Genomic DNA, 21,659 nt, shown 5'->3' with positions numbered 1-21,659 from the left:
AACCATTCCTCATAAGATGTGGATTCCAGACCTTCACCATCCTGTTTGCCCTTCTCTGGCCATGCTCTACTTTGTCAATGTCCTTCTTAAAATGTGTCGCCCAGAAATGGTCAGAGTACCCCAGATACAGCCTCACCAGTGCAGAATAGAATGGAACTATTATTTCTCATGATCTCATGATTGTGTTAGTTTTTTAAGTAGCTGTGTCACACTGTTCGCTCATGTTCAGCTTGTGATCAATTAAGACACCTAGACCCCTTTCATATGTACTGCTGCCAAATAAGGTCTTGCTCATCCTATACTTGTGCCTTTGATTTTTATTATTATTATTACTACTACTACTACTACTACCTAAATTCAGGACTTTACATTTATCTCTGGCTAATTTCTTCTCCTTGGTTTCAGCCCAGTGTTCCAGCCTGTCAAGATCATTTTGAATCTTGATTCTGTCTTAGCAGAAGACTGCCTTGAATTCAAAAAGAGAAACAGATCAAAGAATGTTGCACCTTCAAGATCACTTCTAGTCCTTTGAGTGCTGCCACATAATGCTAAAACAGGCCAGGAGTTCTGTGAGGGTCGTTTAACCCTCACATAACACACCGCTGCTGGGTTTGGACAACACAACAAGCCATAATTGCAGCTACAATTTTCAGGATGGCACCCGTGGGTACCACAGCTCGTCATGGCTTAAATAAGCCATGACGAGCCACAACGATTGTGGAAACCTGGGCTGTATATATTGAGATTCCTAAAGAAGCAAAAGTGTCCATTAAAACAGGGATTTTGATTAGGAAATCAGTCTGGCTTATCCTGCCTCTCAATCCTCTGTCAACCTATAGGGGTATTGAGCTCATAAAGGGCAAGCTTCTTTATTTATTTGTTTGTTAAATTTATATCTCACCTTTCCTTCAAGGAGCTTAAGGCAGCATACATGATCCTCCTCCTCCTCTACATTTTATCCTGAGGTAAGTTAGGCTGAAAGTCAGTGACTGGCCCAAAGTCACCCAGTGAGCTTCATGGCAGAGTGGGGACCAGAACCCGGGTCTCCCCAGCCCTAGTCCAATACTCTAACCGCTACATCACACTGTCTTCCAGTGATGTTGATGCTCCATCTCTAACCCATCAAGAACATATGCAAAGTGGGTTTAGCAAGCCCATGGTGCAACTCAGAATACCTATTAGCCACAGCTCGCCCATCTTTAGGAAAACACATCACACTCTGTGTGTCATGGGGTACGGTATCATTCAGCTTGACCTCTACTGTAAGAGAGAAATAGTTGTGTGTTAAAACCACTGCGATTGTCCTCTTTGCTCAGGAATCACACACCAGGACGCGAATGCCATCCGGCTGGTTTCTGTGCTAATCTGCATGAAGACAGAACTATTTGTGGGAAAACAGACTCTGGAGAAGGGCTGTCATTAGTGGACGTGCATCAGCCTAGGAGCTCCTGGGAATCATGGAAATGTTCCTCCTGTTTCAAATGCAAATGTGGAACAAATTATAGATGCTCCCAACATGAGGTCACTTAACATTCCATGTTGTTGTTCAGTCATTAAGTCATGTCCGACTCTTCGTGACCCCATGGACCATAGCACGCCAGGCCTTCCTGTCCTCCAGTCTCTCCCGGAGTGTGCTCAAGTTCATATTCATTGCGTCGGTGATGCTATCTAGCCATCTCATCCTCTGCTGTCCCCTTCTCCTTTTGCCTTCAATCCTTCCCAGCATCAGGGCCTTTTCTCTTCTCATTTGGTGGCCAAAATATTTGAGCTTCAGCTTCAGGATCTGTCCTTCCAATGAGCAGTCAGGGTTGATTTCCTTTAGGATTGACTGATCTGACCTCCTTGCAGTCCAGGGGATTCATAAGAATCTTCTCCAGCACCACAGTTCGAAAGCATCAATTCTTCGGCACTCAGCCTTCCTTATAGTCCAGCTCTCACAGCCATACGTTACTACTGGGAAAACCATTAGACAGACCTTTGTCGGCAAGGTGATGTCTGTGCTTCTTACTATGCTGTCTAGGTGTGCCATAGCTTTCCTCCCAAGGAGCAAGTGTCTTTTGATTTCATGGCTACAGTCACCGTCTGCGGTGATCTTGGAGCCCAAGAAAATAAAATCTGTCACTGCTTCCATTTCTTCCCCTTCCATATGCCAGGAAGTGATGGGGCCAGATGCCATGATCTTAGTCTTTTTAATGTTGAGTTTCAAACCAGCTTTTGCACTCTCCACTTTCACCCTCAACAAGAGGCTCTTGAGATCCTCTTTGCTTTCTGCCATTAGGGTGGTATCGTCTGCGTATCTGAGGTTGTTGATAATTCTCCCGGCAATCTTAATTCCGACCTGTGATTCATCCAACCCGGCATTTCTCATGATGTACTCTGCATATAAGTTAAATAAGCAGGGTGACAATATGCAGCCTTGTCGTACTCCTTTCCCAATTTTGAACCAATCGGTTGTTCCGTGTCTGGTTCTTACTGTTGCTTCTTGACCCTTGTACAGGTTTCTCAGGAGACAGGTAAGGTGGTCTGGTACTCCCATCTCTTTAAGAATGTGCCACAGTTTGTTGTTATCCACACAATCAAAGGCTTTAGTATAGTCAATGAAGCAGAAATAGATGCTTTTCTGGAATTCTCTTGCTTTCTCCACGGTCCAGCAAATGTTGGCGATTTGATCTCTAGTTCCTCTGCCTCTTCGGAACCCAGCTTGTACTTCCAATAGTTCTCGGTTCGCATACTGCTGAAGCCTAGCTTGTAGGATTTTGAGCATCACCTTGCTGGCATGTGAAATGAGCGCAATTGTATGGTAGTTTGAACACTCTTTGGCATTGCCCTTCTTTGAAACTGGAATGTAAACTGACCTTTTCCAGTCTTGTGGCCACTGTTGAGTGTTCCAAATGTGTTGGCATATTGAGTGCAGCACTTTAACAGCATCATTTTTTAGGATTTTAAACAGCTCAGCTGGAATACTGTCATCTCCGCTAGCTTTGTTGTTAGTAATGCTTCCTAAGGCCCACTTGACTTCCCTCTCTAGGATGTCCGGCTCAAGTTCAGTGACCGCACTATCATGGCTATCAGGAACATTCAGATCTTTCCTGCATAGTTCTTCTGTGTATTCTTTCCACCTCTTCTTAATCTCATCTGCTTCTGTTAGGTCCCTGCCTTCTTTGTCCTTTATCATGCCCATCTTTGCATAAAACGTTCCCTTGAGATCTCCGATTTTCTTGAAAAGATCTCTAGTCTTTCCCATTCTATTGTTTTCCTCGATTTCTTTGCATTGTTCATTTAAGAAGGCCTTTTGGTCTCTCCTTGCTCTTCTCTGGAACTCTGCATTCAGTTGAATATATCTTCCCCTTTCTCCTTTGCTTTTTGCTTTCCTTCTTTCCTCAGCAACTTGTAAAGCCTCATCAGACAGCCACTTTGCTTTCTTGCATTTCTTTTTCTTTGGGATGGATTGAGTTGCTGCCTCCTGAACAATGTTACGGACCTCCGTCCATAGTTCCTCAGGCACTCTGTCTATCAGGTCTAATCCCTGAAATCTATTCCTCACCTCCACTGTATATTCATCAGGGATATGATTTAGGTCATACCTGAATGGTTTAGTGGTTTTCCCTACGTTCTTCAATTTAAGCCAAAATTATGCAACAAGAAGCTCATGATCTGAGCAACAGTCAACTCCAGGTCTTGTTTTTACTGACTGTATAGAGCTTCTCCATCTTTGGCTGCAAAGGACATAATCAATCTGATTTCGATATTGACCATCTGGTGATGTCCATAGATGTGTAGAGCCACCTCTTGTGCTGTTGGAAAAGAGTGTTTGCTATGATCAGCATATTCTCTTGACAAAACTCTATTAGCCTTTGTCCTGCTTCATTTTGTACACCAAGGCCATGCTTGCCTGTTATCCCGGTGATCTCTTGACTTCCTACTTTGGCATTCCAATCGCCTATGATGAAAAGGACATCTTTTTTTTGGTGTTAGTTCTAGAAGGTGTTGTAGGTCTTCATAGAACCGATCAACCTCAGCTTCTTCGGCCTCACTGGTTGGGGCATAGACTTGAATTACTGTGATGTTGAATGGTTTGCCTTGGATTCGTACTGAGATCATTCTGTCGTTTTTGAGATTGTACCCCAGTACTGCTTTTCCCACCCTTTTGTTGACTATGAGTGCGACTCCATTTCTTCTCAGGGATTCTTGCCCACAGTAGTAGATATGATGGTCACCTGAATTAAATTCGCCCATGCTTGTCCATTTTAGTTAGGCTGATTCCCAAGATGTCGGTGTTCAATCTTGCCATCTCATGTTTGACCACCTCCAGCTTACCTTGATTCATTGATCTGACATTCCAGGTTCCTAAACAATATTGTTCTTTTCACCACCAGACACATCCACAGCTGAGTGTCCTTTCGGCTTTGGCCCAGCCGCTTCACGCTTTCTGGCGCTACTTGGAAATGCCCTCTGCTCTTCCCCAGTAGTATATTGGACACCTTCTGACCTGAGGGGCTCATCTTCCGGCGTCATATCTTTTAGCCTTGTGAAACGTTCCATGGGGTTTTCTTGGCAAGAATACTGGAGTGGGTTGCCATTTCCTTCTCCAGTGGACCACATTTTGTCAGAACTCTCTGCCATGACCTGTCCGTCTTGGGTGGCCCTGCACAGCATAGCTTATGGCTTCACTGAGTTATGCAAGCCCCTTCGCCACAACAAGGCAGTGATCCATGAAGGGGTAACATTCCATGCTTAAGTTATAAAAGGGTTTGTGAAAAGAAATAGGCAAATCCGAGGAAGGTTGTCTTTAAGAGAGCTTTGGCTATTGGGCGGTATAGAAATGAAATGAGATGAGATGAGATGAGATGAAATGAATGAATAAGCTACTTTCAGCTTTGGCTATTGGGCGGTATAGAAATCTAATGAATAGAATAAAATTTTCCTACCAAGGGCAGACGTTTCCCCCATGATATGTTCTCTGGGGATTTTTCTTAACTTTTCTCATGCAGGTTGCCATCATTTATTCAGGAGGCTTTTCTGCAGCTCACTTCATTGTATTTTTAAGGGAGACCACATGCCTTGCATGCGTGATGTCACAGGTCCAGTCCTGGGTATCTCCAAGTCAAGCAGCAAAGCTGGCGTCCACTTGCCACCAGTTGCAGTAGATAGTGCTATGGAAAAGCTGGACCCCTGGCCTGGCTGTGCAAGGCAGTTGTCTGCCGCTCGGATACGCGCTGTGCGGATATGTCCACCAAAGGCCTGGAGGGCTCCAAGTCTCTGATAATTTGAATGGATTTTGATTTCTCCTTAGTTTGCTAAAGAAACCCCAATATCCCAGCAGGATGGTAAAAAACTGCAAAAAGAAGGAAGACCAAGGAGGAACATGAAAGTGGATATCATGGCCACGCTGCCATGGCAGCAGAACCCAAGATATGTCTAAACAGAATGCACTTTGAATATGGCTTATTGTCACTTTTGTTGGTACTGTTTTATGCTCTCTTTCAAAGTAGTTATTGTTGTCTCTGATTTTTAATTACGGTAGCCACTCTAAGGAATTTTTAACACACACATATACACACTCACACACACACACACACACGGGGTGGGGGGTGTAAAGCAGCACAACCGCAAAGCAACGAGGAGGCTCTGTTTCCACTGTGGGTGCCGCCAGTCTTAAGGTAAAATATATAAAAAAGACAGATAGACTAACAACAGAGTACTAAAAATATACTTTAAGGGCACTAGACAGGGGCTAGACGGCCATAGGATTGGTCGGTTTCCAGGAACCGCCTCCCCATCCCCTCCCCTGCCACCTCGTAGGTGGTGCAGATCATCCCTGCACTCTGCACTTGTGAGAGCAGTGCAGAGCGGTGCAAAAGGGGGCATTCTCAGGGGTGGGGAGTGTGGAAATGCCGGCACAATGCTTCCTATGTGTCATCTGGCGTCCCCACCCCGTGCTCCGATGTCCCACGTCTAGACAGCTGAAATTGGTCATCTAGCCGCAAATGCAGGGCAGCTGGAGCGTGGAGGAGACAATCCCCTCTGCGCTTCTCCCACCGTGCGTTGGATAGGCAATTGCCTCCGAGTTCTGAAGCTGCCCTCATCAGTAGCTGTGCTGTTAAACGGGTATCAGGAGTGGCAGGTTTTTTATATATATATATATATACACATACACACACACACACACACACACACACACACACACATATATATATATATATATATATATATATATATATATAAACTTCTGGAAGGAGCAGCCCAGAAGCTTCATCCAGACAATCAAAGCATCCTCACATTTTATATTTTGTGGCTCAGTCCTGAAAACCCTAATTCAAAAGCGATGGCATGACATTCTCTCTGCACACAATGGATGGAACATTGTTTCTCAGGGAACCTGATCCTTGTTTGGTCTGTTTGGTTTCTGGTCATGCTAGGGAAGAGCCCTTTCTCAGATCCAGCTGAGCAGCAGCTAAAATCAAAAGGAATCAAAAGTTGGGAGTTGTAGGGCTGGCTAGTAGGGCATGGGCCCTCAGCCAGTGCCCAACCATGCCTACCCTTGATGCTGACCCTGAGTGGCCAATTGCCTGCCAGGGCCAGGATCAGCACCTGACATCCTGGGGCAGCTTACAGGCCAGCTCCCCAGCAGGGCTTACCATTAGTGCTTGGACCCTGGGTCAAACTTTTCCTGGTGCTCTGATCAGTGCCAGGCAGCTGGGTGTAGCTGTCATTTACACTTCCCACAATACCCCAGAATGACACTACATTAGTAACTTTGGGCTTTTCTACATGAGGATTTTAACCCGCCACTTTACCAAAGATTCTGCTTCTTAATTCTTTGTGGGATTAAGATCTACTCCTTTACATATGGTTGTTTTTTTTCTGGGGGGCATCTTCCTCTCTCTTTTTATATGTTCCATTACATAACCACTAGGTGGTACTGTTGGTATAGTGGAATTGCACAAATACGCCAGGGTTTCATGCTGCCATTCACAGAAATACCAGACCTTCCTCTTTAAAAAACACACATGTTATAATGGTTGCAAAGTATGGAAGAAGCCCTGGAGGACGACGATGCCATGTAAAGCACCCACAAACTACCATGAGTGAGGAATCACGAGTGCACAATAAATTCCTCGTATAGAAAGGTTCTTTGTGGAAGCTTAAAATGGTGGCTAGACCCAGAAGCTCGATGCTTCTTGGAGCACTGTTACCCACCAGGGACCATCATTGGGAGAGTCCGCCTCCCCCCAAGGGTGCTTTGCCTGGGGTGCCCTCGAACCTGTAGCTGACCCTGCTCCCCACTATAGGGCATTGAGGCATGTCATTTGGCATCACTATCCAACAAGTGCCCATGAAAATTGTGCAACCCCACTCTGGATAGTAGCTGAGGCAAGAGTAACATTTTCCAGCAAGAAGACGTAGAATCATAGAGTAGGAAAGTCTCTCAAAGGACATCTAATCCAACCTCCCTGCCGATGCAGGAAATCTGCTACTCCAGCATTCCTAATCAGTGGTCATTCTGCCTCTGCTTAAACCTCTTTAAACGTTGTGGTTTAAAGTGGTGAGAAAATGCAGCTTCTCTGAAACAGAAACGCTCCCTTGAACAAAGATGCCCATGCAAGAAATGAGCAGCGAGTGCGCATATGTTGCACTGTAAAGTGGATGTCTGGAAAGACAAGCAGACACAAATGGCAAGCCATGTGTGAGCCAAAACCATGATATGACAGACATGTTGAAATGACACCGGCAGCAACATAGGCTGAGGATCGTTGCTCATAATGATGTTGCTGAACATCCCTTCCTGCCTTTTCTAGAACACTCACAGATCTCCTGAAGCAGCCAGGATGCGGCTCGTCCGACCTCTTGCTTGATGGCCACATTGGCAGCGTGCAGGTCCAGATTGGCGATGGCCTTTCTCGGGGATCTCCCAGGAATAGCACCGGTAAGTCCATGCCGCTCCCCTTCCGCACTGCACTGCGCCGTTCTCTTCCGTGCTAGACACAATACAGGGTCTTAGAGACAATTCACACAAACAACTTGCTGGTGCAGCATCATCTGGGTGGTTCAGCCTGCCACTCCCCAGTGAATCACAGCATCCCAACAGGCCACTGAAGGCAAGCTGTAGCCTTTGGAGCGATACAAGTAGCCATGGTGCCAGCTCCTCACCTGGTGCACTGAATAGCTATGTGCCAGGAAAAGGTTTGGCAGTGAAGGCATCGTGCATTTCAGTGCAGCAGGGATTAAAAGGCTGCACCTGTGGAATATTGTCCTGCCACCTGGGGAAGACAGGAGAACATTCAGCTGCTTAATCTAGAGAACCAGTGTGCAGGCTTGACAAACAGGTGATTCTAATGCCTGATCACATATGGACTGTGTGAGGTGGAGAAATCCTATATAATGCAAGCCCTACCCTCAGCCCCCACTGTGGCAAGCTGGCTTAGGAAAATCTTCTGTCTAAGTATGATTTGATGTCAGTAAAGCAAGAAAATAACTTTTCCTCTTTCCTTTTGTTTAATGTTACATTCCATTCCATATTTATAATCTACTTTTCTTTCCCGAAGGAAGCCCAAGGCGGCTAAGAGAAAAATCCATGCATCCATGTCAATAGCAACTGTACAATAACACTGATCAAATCCACACAGCCTTGGGGCACCTTAAAGACCAACGAAGTTGTGATGGCCTGAGTGCCAGTAGCCTAGAGTCCCCTTATGCTACAAGAAGTTTGTTTGTCTTTAAGGCACAACAAAACTTTTTGTTGCTTTTTGCTGCAACAGACTAACAGAGGGAGGGGCCATGGCTCAGTGGCAGCAAAACCCCCGCTTTGCATGCAGGAGGCCCCAGCTTTGATCCCTGGCATCTCCAGGCAGGGTGAGGAAAGAATCTTGCTGTTGCTGCCAATCAGTGTTGACAAGACTGGCCTAGATGGGCCAAGGGTCTGGCTCAGGATAAGGCAGCTTCCTATGTTCCGAATACATCCTCTTGCAAGACTACCCACTATTTCTTCTCCAAAAGAAGGGGTGAGAAGACCCCATCTGACAAATTACAAGTGGAGATAGGAGGGACCTTTTATTTCATTCATTCATTCATTCATTCATTCATTTTTCATCAACCTTTTTACAAGGATGATGCTGTGACTCAGTGGCAGAGCCCCTGCCTTGCAGGCAGAAGGTCCAAGGTTCGATCCCTGGCATCTCCAGGTAGGGCTGGAAAAAATCCTGCCTGAAACCCTGGAGAGCCCCTGCCAGTCTGTCAAACCCGTGATCAACAGGTCTGTTTTTGACATACATGGGATGTTGATGAGCATTTTGTAAGGGGAACCATTGGTGGCAGTAATCCTTTCACTGGATCATTTCCATCTCTGCTGCTCCTGAGCAGGGGGCTGCTGTGGGATTTCCCTGCAGAGAGATGCAGCCAGTCATGATGCGGATGGGTGACCCCGGGCAAAGTCCATTCCAGAATTTTATAACGTGAACACAACTTGCCAGTGTGAAACTCTCTTACTGTAGCTGCGTGACTAGATGAGGACAGGATTGACACACACACACACACACACACACTTACTTTACCCAAACATTTTATGTACAAAATCTCTGCCTTGGTAGTACCTGGGGGCGGGGGGGGGGGGTGGCAGGCAAGCGGCCATCTCTGCTCTGATGGTTTGCTGCCATTCCTCCTGTTTCCTTTGTACTGTGACTCAGTTATGCCTTGGGTAGAGAGAGTGCGCCGTCTCCTCGGCACATGATACTTGTCCCAGTTTAAACACAGATTTCCTCTCTCTGGCTCCTCCCCATCACCTTTGAACATTGTTTAACTGAAGGAAGAGCTGATGAGTGTCACTCATTTGAGAGCTCGGAGAACAAAGTCTGAGCTATAAGCACATGGGCCACCACAAGTATAATTATTATTTACTTCTCATAGAGTGGTGCTCCAGATCCCTAATTAGGACTGGGATATCATCCCCTGCTGGCTTTGTAAAAGCAAAAATCCTGCCCTAGAGGGTCTGCCATCAAGAGATTCACCAGAGGCAGGTGGGGCGGTGGGGAACAGGGCCTACAAGGCAAGCAAGCAAACCGAGATGGTGCGCTGAGCTTCCTGCATTCAAAAGGCTGTTTGCTGTCCTGCATTTTAATGAATCCCTGAACATTCTGTAAGAGGAAACCAGCTCAGGTGCACCAACATTTTCCAGAAGAGGGGCGCTTACTTTTTGCTGAAACCTGATATCTTGGGGACAAATTAGACATGCCATTTGTCACGTAGATTGGCCTCATGTGGTTGATTTTTCATTAGCAAAAAGCTGGCGGGGGGGGCAGGGCTGGATCTGGACCATGTCACAGGGAGGGGGGGTGGCTCTTTGCCCCACCAGGGTCCCAGTTCGAATCCTCGTTCCCACGGTGCTCATCACCTTGAAGTTGCCCATCAACAGTTAGCACAGGGACAGCAGACTGAGAAAGCACATAGGTCATATCCAGTCACAGTCTTCCCCGCTACGGTGAGTTCGACTGTATTTCTATTTAAATTATAGTAATTCTTTTTAAATTTAAATTTGCACCTGTGCATATAAATTTGCACATGCACCTTTTTTGGCATGTTTGTGCTCTCTTTTGTTGTCTTTTTCATGTGTGATGTATTTCATCTTTGTGGCGATGTGCACATCAGCTGCCCAGACACAGTGGTATAGCCCCGACTCAGGTTACAGAGAATTATAGAGCTGGAAAGGACCTCTAGTCCTGGAAAGTCTAGTTCAGCTGGCTGCTCAATGCAGGATGCAACGGCAGCATCCTGTGTGGACTATTTTGTCCCGTAACCAAGAAAACACCTTCAAAATGTGGGTCCACTTGAAAGAGGACTGAGATCTTCCAGCTCACGGTACAAAAGCTACCAAATGGTTTAGGGTCTGAGCCAGTGGAGGCCGGTGGCTCCAATTCTGGTGAGGCTGTGAATCCATTCTGGGTTTTAGTCAGAACCAGCCAGAATTCTAAAGGAGCTATCCAAGGTGCCGGATCCTATCCCCAATCTAGGTTCAGCACCTTGGATAGCACTTTTAGAGGTCTGGGTGGTTCTGCCTGAAGCCCAGAATGGACTCACAGTGAGCTACCAGCCTCTGCTGGTTTGAGCACATGACTGCACTTCTGGGTTAAACTAATTTAACCATCACAGATTTCCTAACATTACCCTCTGTACTGTGATTTTGTAAAAGAGGAGATCTGCATTTAAAAAAAAATAGCTCAGGGTTTTCAGTCAGAACGGAGTCCTCACTTTGGAGGCCTTAGGAAGTTGGGCTTGATTGCATTAAGTCTTCTCTTGCCACCTCTTTATGCTTCCAGACACAAACCACTTGAACAATGCCGTGGTCAACCCATCCACCATCCCTCAGATTGGGCTGTCGCATTCACACAACAACCGGCTACAGATGGCAAGCACCATGCCACACCAGGCACCGGACTATACCAAGTACGCGACGCTCAAGGCAGTAGGTAGGTGCCCCTGCATGGGACATCCTGCTGGGTGAGGCAAGTGGGAATGTGCTGGTGAAATACTGAGCTTTATCCCCCTGTATTCACCGCCCCCCTCTGTTGCAGTGTACAGGGTGACATCACCGCATTGTTGTTGACATTCCACTCTGCTGGGTAGTAGGTGCTGGATTTCACTAATACTAGAGGGGACTGGATGAGGCGGGAAGGAAAGGGATCAACAGTGATTACAGAAAAAGAAAACAGCAGCCAGAGCTAAAAATGGAGCAATTTGGGAGATGAAAAAGGATTGAGTAGGGGGCAAACATAGTGTGCCTCTTAGACCAACTGCAGTGGGGGTGTTGAAGATGGAGCAGATGACTAAGGGCTGTTCACAAAAATAATTTAACGTGGTCGAGCTGCCCTTTAACACATATTAATCACCCCATTACACATTTATCAGAGTGGGTTTTTCCTCACTCTGTGAACAGTTATACAAGAATTGAGCCACGGGCACAGAAGCCACAGGCAGCAGCTGACTGTCACATGCCCAGACAGCAGCATGAGGGCCTATGGACCTGGGTGTAGCAGAAGGCCCTCACCTTATGTGAACCACAGAAAACTCATCATATAAACTAAAGCCCTGTGCACAAAGTCAAAGTGGGCACCGCTGTATTTAGGGTCGGAGCTGATGTTTGTTCAAAGCAATGACAGCTTTACCTGCCAATATCAAACTATTTGCATGTTTTATGTTTAATATAATTATATATTAGACTTTGTATAATTTGTATTTAAATTGTAGACAATGTACATGTTTGCTGGGTGTGTGTTTTTAATTTTTATGGTAGACTTCAGCCTACTCGGGCATTCAAAGATAACCTTATCTAATCAAGCAAGAAGGAAATGGGGCTGTGCTGCGTAGCCTGCCTCAGCACTTGTGTGGATGGGGCGAACATCCATAGAAGGATTGCCTACGTACATATTGCTGTATGCACATAGGTCTCCATGAGATCCAGAATCCCACACAATTAGGGTTCCAGATCACACGGAGGCCTATGTATGTACAGCTATATGGGTGTAGACCTCCCTTCTGCAAACATTCACACCATATGCAGGGTGGCCTATGTAATGTGTGTGATGTCAGTGGGGGATACATACTGCAGCCCATTCTCTATTCGCGTGATTAGATAAGGTTCTTTCTGAATGCAGGAATAGGGCTAGTAAGGCCATATTAGCCTTCTGATGTTTATGGCTTATGTACAGGTAGTTACTCATCAACCTTCTTGTGATACAACCAGGATGGTAAACTTGTAAAGGAGCAATAAAAGGGGCAAGCTGTCAGGAAAGCTACCAGAATCTAGGACAGCCTCCCCCAACCTGGCACCCTCCAGATATGTTGGACTCAACTCCCATAATTCCCAGCCAGGATAGCCATTGGCCATGTCTGGAGGGTGCCAAGGTGAGGAAGACTGATCTAGGATGACCTAAGAATGTTTCTCCTTCATTTTCTGCCCTGTTCCATCTATTCCCCTCTAGAAAGTGCTCCTGAGGAATTCTACAAGAAGTTTCCCACAGTGGACATGCCACCCACAGGCACTCTGTCCTTTCCTCCCTTGATGCTACATCAGAAAGACATTCCACCCTTCCAGGATGGCTGTGCCCTAATTGGCTTGGCAACGCCAGGACAGAAGGTCAAAGCGATGAAAACCAATGCCCACACACTGGCCGGCAGCCCTGCCTTCAAAGGGGGCTGGGACCACAGCCACCCTGACCTGCGGCGACAGGCCTACACCACCAAACGTCAGTTCAGTATTGAGAAGCTGCCTGAAGTCTTCAGCCAAACACCCACCCACTATGCCCAGCAGCAAAGGCCCTTCTCCACCAACAGCAAGACAGAGGTCACCGTCTAGAGTGAACCATCCTCTCACTCTTGTATCCTCCCCTTAGTCAAGCAGCCTATGAGGTGGGGACTGCCTTGCTAAGTTGGAACAGAGTCACTCCCCTCTCTGTGCTGCTACTGCTAGGTTCTGTGAGGGAGCAGGGAAAGTGGAAAGGAAAGAAGAATGCCCACCAGTCCTGCTGGGCTCTGCGGCTCCCAACAAAACTTCCTGTTTGATGTGGCCCTCTTGTTTTCTGCATCCATGACAGAACTTGGCCAGCATGCATGGTGAAACCAGCATGCACGTTGCCCCATGACTTGATGCACGACTGCTGCTTCTACTTCACCTCTTCATCACATCATCATACTGACACCAGAATGGTCAGCATCAACAGGAAACCTAGAGGAGAACTCCACTACTGTTCTGTATGGAGGTGCATCACAAGGGGGAGGGGGGATAATATGTATCTCCCCCCTGTAGGAAAGAGTTAAATGTTGCTTTTGCATTAAATAGGTCGCAAATGCTTTTGAGCAGTAACTGAGCTGAGACAGGATGTGGAAATATGTCTAAGGTACTTTGTGGTAAGAAACTTAAAATGAAGTTAGAAGTGTGGTTAGCTAACCAAAGTAGAAACCACATTAAAAAATTTGATAAAATACCCAGAGTTAGGACACGTATAACTGCGCGTGCTTAAAGAACTCATGAATATTATGTTACACACCCTGCATAGCTAATAAGGTCATTATAATGTACATGCGATATATGTAAAGGGAGGGGGAACGTGTCAAGGAGATAATGTGAATAGGTGGATCGGAAAGTTGTGAACTTTGGAGTACCTAGCCAATGGGGAAACAAGGGAGGGACTCAGTGGCCAGGGAAAGAGAATAAAAACTGTGTGCTTTGATTGTCAGATGTGCCTACTCAACTAGGACACCCACCTTTGCAAACGTGCTTAATAAACATAGAGTGCTGCTTGAACGTGTGTCACGAAGTTATTTTACAGGTCATGGTTGGACAAACAAGTTTCTAACAAATTTGGGGGCTCGTCCAGGGTCCAGGCTCATTGCTCGGGGGCCACTGATGCCGAACACTGGGGAGACGCATCCCGTTGAATTTAACGGATCTAGGGTTCGTCATCAGGGGCTTCCCTGATGTGCAGTCAGAAGGATCCCGAAGCGTGACACGGTGAAGCAGACAGGGTGATTGTAGGCACTGGCACTAACCGCAGCAACCAGGCAACTTCGTGCACGGACCAAGGTAGGAAAATTGGACTGTTAAGTACTGCCTTGGTGGTTGGGTATCAAGACCAATTGTGGAGTGTGCGAGACGTGTCAAGGGACACGAAGTGAGTGTGGAGTCCTAATCTGCGGTTCCGTTACATCCGCGAGGAGTACGGCCAGAGCCGGACGAAGTGATAAAGGGGAAGGTTGAAAGGACTCGATGGGGAACAATGGTTCCAAGGGTGGGTCAGGAAAGACCCGGGAAGAAAAAGTGCCTAGGGAAAAGGACAACATTCCGCCAAATAGTCCCTTAGGGCGGATGTTAAAATTTGGAAGGACATTCCATGTACCAGAACAAAGGACAAGAAAAAGATTATTGTGTTGTTTTGTTTAGACTTGGGAAAGTATCAAACCACCTGCTATTTTCTGGCCCAAATTTGGAGTGGAAGAAGCATGGTTGTGTCAGACTTTAAATCTCTATGTGAATTCTAAAAGACCAATTTCACAAGAGGAGTCCGATTATGCTAGATGTTGGATGGGGAATGAAGTAGTGACACTGTGTCCCCTGAACACAGGGAAAAGTAGGAATGAAGAAAATCCCCCTGAGAATAACCGAAAGTCATGAGATCCCCTGTCCCACCTCCCACCCCCTTATGTTCCTATGGCACAAGAGCCAAATATTCCTCCTTTGGTGGAGGAGGAAGGAGAAGACGGGGAAAGGGGACAGGGGACTCAGACAACGACATCATCAAGGCCCAGTGAAATGTATGGGGGATTGGGAAGAGAATTAGCCCAATTAAAGAGAGATGTAGTGAATTTCCCTATCCCTCATGGGGCCCGAAGAAAGGTCAGTAGTACACCAAAAGGAACTGACAGTGATTCTGAGGTAAACCAAGAATATCCCTCACCAAATGTGACACTTGAGGGAGCAAAGATGTACCCCTTATGGGAAGTCCCAATAAGACAGGGACAAGTGGGATTTGTAAATGCCCCACTCAATAGTTCAGAAATACGAAACTTTAAGAAGGAGATGAAGTCTCTAATGGAAGACCCTGTAGGATTGGGGGAACAATTTGATCAGTTTCTGGGACTTAATATATACACCTGGGGAGAATTAATGTCCATTCTAGCCATCCTGTTCTCGAGAGAAGAAAGGGCCATGGTTAGGAGGACAGCAATGGCTGGGAAAAAGAACATCCCCATGGGCAAGGAGTGGTCCCGGCTGATCAAAAATATCCTAACCGAGATCCGGGCTGAAACCACCGAGAAGACCAACCCCAGATTAATATGCAAGACGTTAGGGTATTGATAATCAAAGGAATCAAACTCACAGTACCCAGGTCCCAGAACTTGACCAAAGCCTTTGAAATTCAGTAAGGCAAGGAGGAACCACCATCTGATTTCCTCCAACGACTAAAGGATCGGATGAGAAGGTATTCTGGCATGAATATTAAAGATCCAGTAAGTCAGTCACTATTGAAGGTTAATTTTGTAACAAAATTATGGCCAGATATTAAAAAGAAGCTAGAAAAGTTAAAAAAACTGGAGTGATAAAACCATAGAAGAATTGTTGAAAGAGGCACAGAAGGATTATGTTAAGAGAGAGGATGAGAAGCAAAAACAAACCGTCAAACTGACGGTCAATACAGTAGACCAGGTTGTGGAGAAAAAGATGGGATCTACTGATTCAAAAGGATGGCATCACCACAGAGAGTGTACAGTCAGGAAGGCTACCTAGTAATTGGTCAGCCCAGACATGTGAATTATATGCTTTAAATTAGGCCCTCCAGCTGCTAAAGAAACAGGACAGAATGATTTACACAGATTCCAAATATGCGTATGGAGTGGTTCACATGTTTGGGTAAATATGGCATGAAAGAGGTTTAATAAATAGTAGAGGGAAGAAGTTAGTACATAGCGAACTCATACAACAGGTGTTGAAAAGCTTACTCTTACCTAGAGAAATAGCTGTAGTCCACATTAGCGGACACCAGAACGGTACATCATTTGAAGCATGGGGAAATGCACTGGTGGATAGGGCAGCACGAGAAGCTGCAGTAGGAGAAGAAATTGCGGGGATGTGCACCATAACGCCCAGGTTGCCACAAATACCAGAGAAACTGGTATGGACAGAGAAAGAAATGTTGGAACTACAAGAATTAGGAGCAGTGAAGGTAGAAGGAGGGAAGTGGATACTTCCAGATGGCAAAGAGATGGTCAACAAACCAATTATGAGGGAAATTATGGCTATTTTACATCAGAGAAGTCATTGGGGGGTTCAAGCAATGTGTGATCTAGTGCTTAGAAACTTTGAGTGTGTAGGAATGTACACAGCTGCCAAACAAATGTGCAAAAGATGTCTAATTTATAAAAAGATTAATAAGAAGGTATTGAGAAAACAGCCCCAAGGAGGGTGTAGGCCAAGCTTGCATCCCTTCCAAAGTATCCAGGTTGACTTTACAGAACTCCCTCTGGTGGGTCGATTAAAGTATTTTTTGGTTTTAATAGACCATTTGACACACTGGATAGAGGCATACCCAATGTCATCTGCCATGGCTGTAGGAGTAAGTAGAGTAATCCTAGAACACATTGTGCCAAGATATAGAATTGTAGAGTACATAGATTCTGATCAGGGAAGTCACTTTACTTCCAAGGTGTTACAGGGAATAATGAGAGGACTGGGTATTGCATGGGAGTACCATACTCCACGGCATCCTCTGTCTTCAGGAAGAGTTGAGAGAATGGATCAAACCTTGAAAAGTACATTAAGTAAATTAATTCTAGAAACCAGGCTGCCATGGACTAAGTGTTTACCCACAGCACTATTGAGAATACAGACGGCCCCACGAAAAGATGTAGGAATATATACTTGGGCTGTCGTCTTCTCTATCTCTCATCAGGAACAAAGGATTGTTGGCACAAACACCACCCCTGGAGTTCGTGGTCCATAATATCCAGCTGGGAGAGTGAGTGTTGATAAAATCGTAGAAAGAAGCCAAACTTCAACCAAGCTGGGAAGGGCCCTTCCAAGTGCTGTTGACCACAGAGACTGCTGTCCAAACTGCTGAGAAGGGTTGGGCCCACCACACCCGTGTGAAAGGACCTGTCAAAGAACCCCAGAAGGGTGACTCCTGGGCGGTAACCAAAACAGACTCTCCCACTAGATTAGTTTTGAAAAGAAGTTAAATGAACACTGCTGCATCCATTCTGGGGTGGGACGCTGGGCCGGAGGACAATCCTTCCTAGACCCCAGAAGAGCGATTTTACAGGTTAGTCCACCCTCTGGTGGACAGCTGGACTACAGGTCCGGGCTCATCTGTGGTCTGGGAGGGACCCCTGTGCTCCTATTGGGATGTGAGGGTAGAAAAAGGAGATATAGCACTCCCAAAGTTAGGGGGGACGGGAGAATTGGTATGGTTCTGAGTCTTACAGGGCCGTCGAGTGAGGAGACAGGAGTGGCATCCCTGGTATTTCAAAAAAAAAAAATTGGGAATAGAGTAACCGAGGGGTACAAATTGCAAGAAAAACAGGCAGAGAACGATTAAACTCCAGAAAAGCCCACTGTGATGCCTGAAGTGAAACCCTTCAAACCACATAATGATCCAAAGATAGTAGAGATTATAGATGTTCAGGACCTTAGGCAGACTTTCAAAACAGAAACAGGATATGGAGACACAAATGCCTGGCTGGAATGGATGAAATATACTGTTAAAAGTTTAAATAAAAGCAATTGCTAAGCGTGTGCCTCTGGGTGACCAGTAGCCCAGATTGTCCCTTTTCCTGTTAGATGGGAGAAAGATGCCTCTGGAATGCCGTGCGTGTTGGCATTATACCAAGATACCACAGCATGGGGTAACAAGACCTGCAAGTCCCTGTCTCTTCTGTTCCCACCATTAAAGAATGAAAATATACAGGTACCTCCGGTGTTCTCCGCTGCTATAGGAAACCATACTGCTTGTCTCTCATGACAGGGAGGAAATGGTGCCAAAGAGTTGGGAGAATTGAAAACCTGTACAATGGTGTTAAATGTAACTGATGAGATGGGAGACAATTATACCTCGCTGAACATCCCTAGAGCAGATTTATGGTGGTATTGTGGAGGTAAGATCCTAAGACCCACTCTACCTAGAAATTGGGGAGGCACTCATGCAATTGTTCAATTGGCTATACCATTCACCTTGGCATTTAAAAAAGAAAGATAACTACCCCAAAGAAGCAGAGTCGACGAAACAGGTCACTTGGGGTCTCCTTTGATGAAAGAATTTATATAGATTCAGTTGGAGTCCCTAGAGGAGTTCCAGATGAATTTAAAGCAAGAAACCAGGTAGCAGCAGGGTTTGAGTCATTTCTCTTTTGGTGGGCCACAATAAATAATAATGTAGATTGGATTAATTACATATAACCAACAGAGATTTATAAACTACACCAGAGATGCAATCAAAGGAACTGCCAGACAGTTAGAAGCTATTAGCAGAATGGCTTGGGAAAATCGGATGGTACTAGATATGACATTAGCAGAGAAAGGTGGTGTGTGTGTAATGTTAGAAGGTAAATGCTGCACCTTCATCCCTAATAAAACTGCCCCAGACGGTACAATCTCCAAGGCTCTTCAAGGACTCACAACCCTAGCTGAAGAGATGGCAGAAAATTCGGGGGTAGATACTTCTCTCACTGGGTGGTAGAATCCTGGTTTGGAAAGTGGAAAGGAATGGTAATCTCTGCTCTTACCTAGTTAGTGATAGTGGCAGGAGTACTCACTGCTCTGGGGTGTTGCATCATTCCCTGCATAAGATCTTTAGCACAGAGATTGATAGAAATGGCAATTTCAAAGCAGATGCCCTTAGAACCTCCACCATACAGTGACAATATGATGCTAATGAATGAAGTTAATTCTGAAGACAAGCAACACCACGGGGGGGGGGGGGAGTGAAAGCATGATAGCAAGATTTGAAGCTTCATTGAGTTAGATGTGCAAAAAGCAACAGAATAGTGTAGAAGAAAAAGGGGGGATTGTAGGAAAGAGTTAAATGTTGCTTTTGCATTAAATAGGTCGCAGATGCTTTTGAGCAGTGACTGAGCTGAGACAGGATGTGGAAACGTGTCTAAGGTACTTTGTGGTAAGAAACTTAAAATTAAGTTAGAAGTGTGGTTAGCTAACCAAAGTAGAAACCACATTAGAAAATTTGATAAAACACCCAGAGTTAGGACACGTATAACTGCGCGTGCTTAAAGAACTCATGAATATTATGTTACACACCCTGCATAGCTAATAAGGTCATTATAATGTACATGCGATGTATGTAAAGGGAGGGGGAACATGTCAAGGAGATAATGTGAATAGGTGGATCGGAAAGTTGTGAACCTTGGAGTACCTAGCCAATGGGGAAACAAGGGAGGGACTCAGTGGCTGGGGAAAGAGAATAAAAACTGTGTGCTTTGATTGTCAGATGTGCCTACTCAACTAGGACACCCACCTTTGCAAACGTGCTTAATAAACATAGAGTGCTGCTTGAACGTGTGTCAAATAGTTATTTTACAGGTCATGATTGGACAAACGAGTTTCTAACACCCCCCCCCCCAGCAAGGAAGGCCATCAGTGCTGAAACAAAAGATGAGACAAACTGTTGCAATAAACTAACTAGTTCATCGTGTTTGAAGTACGACAAGGCTGCATATTGTCACCCTGCTTATTTAACTTATATGCAGAGTACATCATGAGAAACGCCGGGTTGGATGAATCACAGGTCGGAATTAAGATTGCTGGGAGAATTATCAACAACCTCAGATACGCAGATGATTCCACCCTAATGGCAGAAAGCGAAGAGGATCGAAAGAGCCTCTTGTTGAGGGTGAAAGAGGAGAGTGCAAAAGCTGGTTTGAAACTCAACATTAAAAAAACGAAGATCATGGCATCTGGCCCCATCACTTCCTGGCATATGGAAGGGGAAGAAATGGAAGCAGTGACAGATTTTATTTTCTTGGGCTCCAAGATCACCGCAGACGGTGACTGTAGCCATGAAATCAAAAGATGCTTGCTTCTTGGGAGGAAAGCTATGGCACACCTAGACAGCATAGTAAGAAGCAGAGACATCACCTTGCCGACAAAGGTCCGCATAATCAAAGCTATGGTTTTCCCAGTAGCAACGTATGGCTGTGAGAGCTGGACTATAAGGAAGGCTGAGTGCCAAAGAATTGATGCGTTCGAACTGTGTTGCTGGAGAAGACTCTTACGAGTCCCCTGGACTGCAAGGAGGTCCAATCAGTCCATCCTAAAGGAAATCAACCCTGAATGCTCATTGGAAGGACAGATCCTGAAGGTGAAGCTCAAATATTTTGGCCACCTAATGCGAAGAGAAAACTCTCTGGAAAAGACCCTGATGCTGGGAAAGATTGAAGGCAAAAGGAGAAGGGGACGGCAGAGGATGAGATGGCTAGATAGCATCACTGATGCAATGCATATGGACTTGAGCACGCTCTGGGAGAGAGCGCAGGACAGGAAGGCCTGGTGTGCTATGGTCCACGGGGTCACGAAGAGTCGGACACGACTGAATGACTGAACAACAATCATCGTGTTTGAACATTTGCCCTGTATTATCTTCCTCCTCTGGCTTTCTCTGTGGTTAAACAGATTTAAAAAGGGGTGGGGGGAACACGACAATGAAAGCAGAAACAAACTGCTGTTCAAAAGGGAACTGCCAAGGGCTGGAAGAAAAAATTACATAGTTCCCTTCATCCTTAGCTTGATCCTTTTTCTTCTCCAGCAAACTTTTTGATTTAAGGCAACTTGTTAAGATGTCTTGTTGAGTATAACCCCTCTCTGCTACTGACATGTCTTGCCTACCACCGGGCAGAGAACCACTATTGTGGGCTATACATAAAACAAGTCAAAAGTGAGTTGAGAAAATCTGGGGCTTTGCTCCATAGGGGATATTTCCCACCAGATGGTGAGAAAGACTAGTGCTGAACACCTAGCATGAAGGTTCTGGAACACTGCCATGAATGGCGTGTGATTGTGTGAATGAATGTTTGTTCAATCTGCATACCACATTAGTGACATACAGTCTTCTTCTGTAAAAACTTGCTCAAAAGTCAATTTCCTTATTAAGGGCTTGCTTGGTCTAACG

At 45.6% G+C, this 21,659-nt stretch overlaps 1 protein-coding gene across 1 annotated transcript in view; it reads left to right on the top strand.

Moving 5' to 3' along the window:
• The window catches only part of SHISA8 (shisa family member 8), a 49,394-nt gene extending 35,103 nt beyond the window's left edge, over positions 1 to 14,291 (top strand). Inside the window, exons 2-4 of the mRNA XM_084810007.1 lie at positions 7,800 to 7,927; positions 11,310 to 11,459; positions 12,972 to 14,291. Of these exons, the coding sequence (XP_084666133.1) occupies positions 7,800 to 7,927; positions 11,310 to 11,459; positions 12,972 to 13,345 (652 nt within the window). The 3' untranslated portion in view covers positions 13,346 to 14,291. The remainder of the gene's footprint in view (positions 1 to 7,799; positions 7,928 to 11,309; positions 11,460 to 12,971) is intronic.
• Positions 14,292 to 21,659: the final 7,368 nt, after the last annotated feature.

Source organism: Heloderma suspectum, chromosome 7 (genome assembly GCF_057233095.1).
Source record: "Heloderma suspectum isolate Gila_16-S chromosome 7, 16-S_ref, whole genome shotgun sequence".
NCBI classification, from domain to species: Eukaryota; Metazoa; Chordata; class Lepidosauria; order Squamata; family Helodermatidae; genus Heloderma; species Heloderma suspectum.
Note: the sequence above shows the minus strand (reverse complement) of the source record. Positions and strands in the feature narration are given on the sequence as shown.